We start from the raw sequence: 8,245 nt of genomic DNA on the forward strand, positions 1-8,245 counted from the left end.
ACCCACCGCGCACACGCACGCCCCTACCGGGACCCTCGCTTGCCGGCCGCTGGTTTCTGATTGGCTAGGATCAGGTGTGGGCGGGACAAAGAGAAGCCGGCTTTACAGCGGGCGTGGGCGAGAGCCTGAAACCGGTTGGAACTTGACAACCGTCTGGAGTTTAAGAGTTCCAGTCACTGCAGGCAAGTGAAGCTTGAGGGAGTCTTGGGAGCGGAGGACTGCCGACCGTGGGGAGGGAAGAAGTGGTGCAGCGCTTGGCTGGGCCGAGAGCGCCTTGGGAGTGTTGGGGGCCGCGGGGCTGGGAGGAAGGGGCGATGCCCAGGTTGAACGGGACGAGGTGTAATTGGAGGGTCTCAGGCCCGACCTCGTGGTTCAGGGAAAGTTGGGGGTCCCGAGACAAAGCCTGACGGCCTGTCGGGTGAGGGGATACGGAGCCAACGAGAGGATGAAACCAAAGCTTGTGGAGTGAATCGTGGCCGAGAGGGAAGACTCGGGGAGAGGCAGTAGTGAGAGACCCATGGAAAGGCCTGGGGCCGACCTCAGGGAGCCGGTAGCTGGAGCAGGGAGCCTTCTGGAGAGCGGGCCCGCGAGGTGGTGAGGAGGAACTGGGAGGGCGAGCGCTCCGGCCCGCAGAGTCCCGACAAGGTCACGGGAAGAGACGGGAGGAGGTTCTAAAGGTTGAGAGCGTAAAACCACACGACCTTACCCTTCTTTACGACCCCGTGTTTCCTCCCACCGTTGGCGATCCTCTCTTACCCTAGGGAGGTAAGAAGCCCTCAGGCCCTGTATAAACATCTGTGAAGGAATTTAAATTTCTTCCTGAAAGTTAAGCCTGCCGGTTAGAGATTAGAAAACATAGCGCGGGTTTAGAATTGGGAGCCGCTGAAATGATTCGGCGGTGTTAGTCTCCTTTCTCTTGTTAGTACCGGTGTGGGCAGCAGCTGTTTCCCTGTATGGGGTAATCCCCACCGCAGGAATCTGTGCTTCGGGAAGTACCCAGGCACTTTCGAGTATGACCGGTTTAGATTGAAAAGTTCAGACAGATTGAAGTGGTACCAGGCCCTAGCAGGACAAACATGTTTGAGTCTTGTATACCAGGGAATCTCTTACTTCCTTGTGCCCCAGAATCACTTGAAGAGGGCTTCTTAAAATACAGATTCCTTGGGCCCTGCCCCTGACTCAATAACTCAGAATCTCCAGGGTGGGACCTTTGCAGCCATTTTAAACGAGCTGACAGCTGACCGATGAAAAATCAAAATTTGAAGCCCTTGTTAATAGTTCCTGTGACCAAATGACGGGCTGTGAAGGTGATGATGAAGACATCATCTCCCTGATGTTTTTTCTAGGTTCCCATGCATTTGGAAAGGTCTTTGGTAGTATCTTAGTAAGTTTAGACAGTAGTGTTTTCGAACTGACTTTGACTATCTGGTCATCAATGGCTCTTTTTGTACCTGTTCAGCTTTTTTGACAGATCTGGGTTCATTGCTATGGGCAGATGAGAAAATTAAAATAAAGGAAAATCTAGAAGTGGTGCTAGTGAAAAAAAAATCTATTCAAAACACAGTTCAAATTGTTGGAAGAGTCAAGTCACTGGGGAAGGAAGTTCCATTTAATTTTATGCATGACTTGCATATTTTTACAATTCAAAGAAAAATGCAAGCTGTTGTTAGGGAATGGATTTTAATATTTTTCAGATTAACTATATTACCAGCATCATAAGATTGATGCTTTGGCAATATATTGTCAATCAGAAGAACTCTGGACTGTGTATCAGGAGATCTGGGTTCTAATTTTACCCTGCCAGAGATGTATTCTTGGTGTTGAGCAGTTCATATAACCCTTCATAACCCTTCTTCCGTGTGTAAAGCTAGGCTTTTGGCATGGATTAATCATCTCGGTGGTTATTCTCAAATTATATCACCCATAGTTATTGATCCTGATACTTTAAAAGTTAGCCATTTTCAGTTTATGTGCTGTAAATCATAAATATTTGGGAAACTTTCAGATGAAAATTAGGAAGAGAATTATCAAAATCTTACATGCAAGGAGTGTTATGAATATGTAGTATATTAGAATGTATAAGATGATCTAAAAATGTAATATGAAGTATAGTACAATAAATCTGGTATAAGTGTTGAGTTTTTAATATTCCTCTTTATTTTATCCTCAGATGTGCACACAAGGTGTTCTTGATCAGAGACAGGTTATTATTAGTCACTTAAAGCAAATAGTGACCAAATTATTCCCCCATACCCGTATTGTTACCCTAGGGATTACTTTCTGAAAACCAGATCAAATGTCCTACCCGTCTATGACCTTCCATCATAGGTGAGGAATGGAGATCAATGGATTTTCTTCTTTTATGTACAGGAGAGAGACTGCCATCCCCTCTCCTGAAAGAGGGAGACAAAAAACTTTTGCTCCATTGACCTGTTGAACAATTATAGTGATCCAGATGTGAGAGATTAGAGGAAAGATTACTGACTTTCTTGCTTTTAGAGATAATTCCCAAATGACTTCTTAGTTTAGGAATAAATAAGGCAAACGGGAAAAAATGAATGTATCTGCAAAAGAAGATGCTAGTTTTTAAAAGTGGATTGTGTTATAGAATAGTTTTATAGAATAGGTTCCTGTGGTTGCAAGGAACCAAGCCCCACTCATGTTATCATTTCTTTAATGTAAGAATTAAATAAGCACCTGGGTACATACAGTTTGACATTTTTCTTACTGACCAATTAAACTCTACAAATGTGTATAATTGTTATTGCTTTCACTAAATATTCCTAAATAAAATATACCCGAGAATAACTTTAATTGTTGCAGTATATTATTTTTAAATTTATTCAACAAATATTTTGTGGTATGCTTACTATGTGCAAGTGTGTGAGGCAGTGAAGATAGATATAAGCAGGGCAGATTAGCCTCCTGACTTCAAGGATTCTAGCAAGAGAAACAGATACTTATAAGAAAGTTTTTATAGAGAAAGCATGAGGTCCTATAGGACTGCATAACCGAAGCAATTATCATAAACTCGGAAAGTCGAAGACTTCCAGTGGCCATCAGTTAAGATAAGAACCTGAGGGGATCCTGGGTGGCTCGGTTGAGCGTCTGATTCTTGATTTCAGCTCAGGTTGTGATCTCATGTTTTGTGGAACTGAGTCCCCACATCGGCTCTGCATTGACAGCATGGAGCCTGCTTGGGATTCTCTCTCTGTCCCTCCCTGGCTCATTCTTTCTCTCTCTCAAAATAAATAAACTTTTTTTTTTTAAAGATTAGAACTTGAAAAATGGGAGGAGTTAGCTAGGAAAAATATCTGAAGGAGATGGAAAGGAAGGAAAAGTGTTAGGCAGAGAAATCAGTTTGTGCAGAGACTCTGAGGTATAGAGAACATCTTTGAGAAATTTAATATGGTTATAATGTGGGATTCTGTTGGCAAGAAAGGTGGAAGGAGGATCTGTGATGAGCTGTTAGGCCTTTCAGAAGCTTATAGTTAGTTTTGAAAGCAACAAATAAGCGTATACTGGACTAAAATACAATGTTTAATCTCTCCATCTAGTCCATTTATGTAGTTTCTTGAAGGACAGTCTCAAATATTTCTCTGAAAGTTCCCAAACCTACTTTATTTAAAAGATACCACACTCTGAATTCATTTCTCATTGTCTCTGTTATGCTCTTGGCAAGTAATCATGCTCTTTTGTGTCCCTTAAAAAAAAAATCTAATTTTTAACCATTAATTATTTCAGTGTTTGTTTTAACTCTTCACATATACAGTGAGCGTCCTGAACTTAGAGCTTGTTGAACCTTGTATATAATAAAAGCTCAGTAAGTAGGGATTTATTCAATTAGCAGGTGATGGAGTACAAAAAAAGAAGACAAAGTCTAGTTCTAATCTGAGTTTCCTCCTATTTAGCAGTGTGATGCTGCACAACTCTAGATTAGGGTTTTCTTCTCTGTCAGATGACAGAATTGGACTCTTCCCAATGGGGATGAGGGTTTAGAAAGATGATTTCACTTTTCAAACTAAGCACTACGCCCCCCTCTAAAGTTGGATTTTCTTTGAGGGTCTTACCTACTCTTTATACCCCCTGGAATAGCAAAGTGTTGAGTGAGAGTTATTATTGAAGGGAGTATGGTGCACTTGAAAAACCCAGAAGTGAAGGTGAGATGTTATATGGGTAGTGGGATGGGCAGTTGACTTTTGACTTTACTGTAAATGACACTAATCAGAGACTTGCATACTATGTTTGACTCCCTATTTTATCTTGGGTAAAGTTTACAGGCAATTTAAATCAGTTCAGTGAAGAAGGAAGTATATATATACTGTGACTAAGGTGAAACTGAATTTGTTACTTTCTCATTGTGATGAAACGCCTATTAAATAGCTTCCTGTGTAAAGGGATATGACTCAAAAAGGGAGAATGGAGTCTTTGGTCTCTGTGGTAATGGAAGTGAATCTTTTTTTTCCTGCTCCCCCTCCCCTATCCATATAATGATCAGGTTAATATCTTGCCTTTTTTGGTACCACTTACAGGGGTAATATAAAAGAAGGTAGACATTTTTAAGAGGGAAGCCCAGGAAATGTAAGGTATGGAAAGGGAAGTAGAACTGAAGCTTAGGAGATATTCATTCATTAAGAAGATGAATTAAGGGGGTCCTGGGTGGCTCAGTCCATTAGTCATCAGACTCTTGGTTTCAGCTCAGGTTATGATCTCACAGTTTGTGAGTTCGAGCCCTGCATCGGGCCCTGCACTGACAACATGGAGCCTGCTTGGGATTCTCTCTCCTTCAGTCTCTGCCCCTCCTCGCTCACTCTCTCTCTCAAAATAAATAAACATTAAAAAAAAGATGAATTAAGAACAGCCCTGGGGGCCATTCAGTTTTTGGCCACTGCAGTTATTCATTTGCTGCAGTGATGGTAGAAATGATAACCCTAAGTAGAAAACTAAAAGGCTATATTATGTTCAGTTGAACATAAATTATGCTTAAAAAGAGGCATTTCTAGCAGTTGTATTTAAAATAAAAGCTTTGTCCTAAAAAAAACCAAAAAACAAAAAATAAAATAAAAGCTTTGTCCTTAATAATGAGCTAAAGTAGAAATTTTGGTTATTCAGACTGTCATTTTTTCCCAAAACAGCCACCATCAATAATAGAGATTACTGTAATAGGTTGGAAACTATTCAGAGGTGAGAACTGAACCAGGTAGCATGTTGGAGTCAGTAAGTCAGTCTCAGTTGAAAGCAGTGAAAATTACACTTAGAAGTGCTTAGTAGGATATTCAACATGTTTTGAAGAAGCAGTAAGGAGTATTGGTTTGGTTTGAGTGAAGTTGTTAAGTTGAAGTTGATTAAGGGTGAAAATAGCCAGAAAATTAATAGCTACTATTTTAATTGACAAAAGTTATTTCAGTTAGAAAAAAGATTTCACTGTTATCAGTGACGTGGTGCTAAAAAGGAATTGGTTGTGTTGGATAAACATCAAAACAGTAGGTGGGAATAACTACAGCCCTCCCTAAAGGTAGCTATGGGTTAAAAATACAGTTAGTTTCTAAAAAATCCTTCTTAAACTTCATGTGGATACACACTAGGTTTTTATGTGGAAACTAAGTATTTTAAGTACATCCAGCCATTCAGTGTTCTAGATCCTTTTAATTGCAGAACCTCTGGAAACTCTCTTTCAGATTCTTCAGTCACGATGTCAACCGGCACAGATGTTTCTCTTTCTTCATATGATGAAGATCAGGGATCTAAACTTATCCGAAAAGCTAGGGAGGCACCGTTTGTTCCCATCGGTAAGCTTGTGATGTTCTAATAATCAGTCTGTTGTAAGCTTTAGCGCAGTAGAAATGTGGTCAGTTCATCAAGCATATCCTGAAAGCATTTATTTTCATATATTTTTTTCATATGTTGAAATATGTAAGACTGGCTTGATAGAACTCTCTATAAAAAGTTCTTCTGTGTGTATTCAGACTTCTTTTATTGACTCTTTCTTATTTCAATGACTGTTTTGGGGGACCTGAAGATCACCCTCAGTCCAGTGATTTGCTAGAAAGACTCACAAGACTCAAAAAAACCTCTTATACTCACAGTTATGATTTATTACAGTCTCTGCTATATTAACTGATTCCCTTCAGGAAGGGAAATAGGACTGAAAGTAAAAGTTCCCTTGACACTCTTAAAGCATCTACTGGCTCCACAGCCCACATTTTGAAGATGATCTTAACTTTCTGAATCTGCTACTATTTTGCTGCCAATTAAGGAGTTTTGGTTTTGAGGGGGGAAAATTAAAAACTCAATTTGTATGTTAATGATCTCATAAAGCATCCTTATAAAAATAGTCAAAAGTACATTGATTGACAGTAAAGTCATTTTGGTTCCCTGCCCCCTTGCATGACATGCTTGTGACGATTGGTTTTACAGGAATGGCAGGGTTTGCAGCAATCGTTGCGTATGGACTATATAGATTGAAGAGCAGGGGAAATACTAAAATGTCTGTTCATCTGATCCACATGCGCGTGGCAGCCCAAGGCTTTGTTGTGGGAGCAATGACTCTTGGTAGGTTCCAACAGGAAATTTTCAAGTTTGTAATTCCCATTAATAGATTTCTTTGTAAATAAAACAAGGCAGCTTGTAGTTGACTTTGAAGTAGTTTGTAAATGTCACTTATATTTATTTTCACATAAAAATTGGATTAATAAAAATAGTTCAAGTAGTGACCTATTTTTACTGTCTGTAATATATCTTACTAATATTTTAAAGAAAGAAAAGGTAATTCTGTGCATCACGGAACTTATAATTTCACTGAGGAGTCTAGATATGTATATAGGTTGGCAGTAAGATCCATTATCTGGGAGAGACATGATTGTTATTTCACTGAATTTTTGACAGTGGGAAAGATTTTTATTAATATAAGTATTACATTCTTTTATTGGCTTTACTTGATGTTACGTAGCAAGAGTGACTCCTTTTAAAGTTGTAAGATAAACATTGATTGTTCTTTAAAACAAGTATTTCAATAGTCCGAGCTACCTGGGAAACTATATAAAAGAATTTTAGAAGTTGTAAATAGTTTAAGAAGGCAGGAGTGTAAGCAGTTTAGGGTCTTGTTCCCCTTGTAAATATTGCATGGTAGCAGGATGCTACTTTTAGCTATTTTATGAACTGTTTTCAATTTTCTTAATGTCACGGGAAATATTTAAATGCTTAACTAGCATTGTTTTTCTTTAGGTATGGGCTATTCCATGTATAAGGAATTCTGGGCAAAACCTAAACCTTAGAAGACGAGCAGCTGTCTTGGTTTTGTTGGTGGTGCTTGCTCCAGACATCTCATGTTGAATTTATATGTTTATGTTGAAAATAAATGGTTTGAATGGGTCAGACAATAACATGGTAATTTAAATATTGTTTTCCTTTCTTGCAGGCTCAATTTGCCTGGTAACCAAATTACTAATGACTAGTAGGCTAGGTCATTCCGGAGAGTCAAATTAGCACAAAAGAAACATGTCACTTTTAAATGTACTTGTTAGTGGTAAAACATGCATCTTCTTAAAGCCTTCTGATGAAATGAGTTGTAAAGAGAACAACTTGGCAATCCTGAAGTCCTCCCAGTTGCTGCAGATTATCACATGCTTTTGATGTTATGTAGGAATCCTGTTTAACTTTTTTCTGCCTGTTTTGCAGACTGGTTGAGTACTTCAGTTTTTAGGGCTGGTTGGCTCTTAGACCCCTTTCAGAGCAGTGCATGGAATATGCTTCCCCACAACTGAACATGTGTGTGTGTGTGTGTTTAAAGCAAACCTAAAAAGCTGATAACAGCTGCTTAGAAGTAGTATTTATTTCAGCATCATATGTAAACATGAGAATTACTTAAGTATGGGTCCCAGTTTAGCTTTTTTTATAATTGCAGAATTATATTTATGCTGTTGTATTAGAATAATTTTTAAATGTCATCTTGAAATAGAAATGTGTGTTTTAAGTACTAATTCTAAGGTAAATGAAAAATACTTTTTAAATGTATGAAATTTGTTTATTTTTCTTTGTAAGAATCATAAATGTAACAAATTACCTATAATTGAAGTGATTAGTAATTGATTTATCAGCAAGGTGGTTTGGTCAGACATTATACACAAACTTTGGTATATTTTAGAATGCTTTATTGCACTTGTGGAATTTTCTTGTCTAACCTGAATTTACATTCCATGGTGATAACATGGTAAATGTAGTGTTATTAAAGTAAGTGAACACATCA

At 38.7% G+C, this 8,245-nt stretch overlaps 1 protein-coding gene across 2 annotated transcripts; it reads left to right on the forward strand.

The window, feature by feature from the left end:
• Nucleotides 1-31: 31 nt before the first annotated feature.
• Nucleotides 32-8,245, forward strand: HIGD1A (HIG1 hypoxia inducible domain family member 1A). Of its 2 annotated transcripts, none has more exons than XM_006936497.4 (4): nt 32-182; nt 5,679-5,789; nt 6,418-6,552; nt 7,225-8,245. In XM_006936497.4, exons 2-4 carry the CDS (start codon nt 5,693-5,695, stop codon nt 7,272-7,274), a joined length of 282 nt encoding a protein of 93 aa, XP_006936559.1. In that variant the 5' UTR covers nt 32-182; nt 5,679-5,692; the 3' UTR covers nt 7,275-8,245. The 2 variants fall into 2 exon arrangements, with proteins under 2 accessions (XP_006936559.1, XP_044893714.1); XM_045037779.1 differs by lacking the exon at nt 32-182 and adding an exon at nt 741-765.

This window comes from Felis catus, chromosome C2 (genome assembly GCF_018350175.1).
Source record: "Felis catus isolate Fca126 chromosome C2, F.catus_Fca126_mat1.0, whole genome shotgun sequence".
In the NCBI taxonomy this organism is placed as follows: Eukaryota; Metazoa; Chordata; class Mammalia; order Carnivora; family Felidae; genus Felis; species Felis catus.

Bases quoted from the DNA above. Each gene is read 5' to 3' on its own strand.
- HIGD1A (XM_006936497.4), top strand. From the start codon at position 5,693: ATGTCAACCGGCACAGATGTTTCTCTTTCTTCATATGATGAAGATCAG. The intron at 5,790-6,417 runs GTAAGCTTGTGA...TTGGTTTTACAG, and splicing joins GGCACCGTTTGTTCCCATCG to GAATGGCAGGGTTTGCAGCA. The intron at 6,553-7,224 runs GTAGGTTCCAAC...GTTTTTCTTTAG, and splicing joins TGTGGGAGCAATGACTCTTG to GTATGGGCTATTCCATGTAT.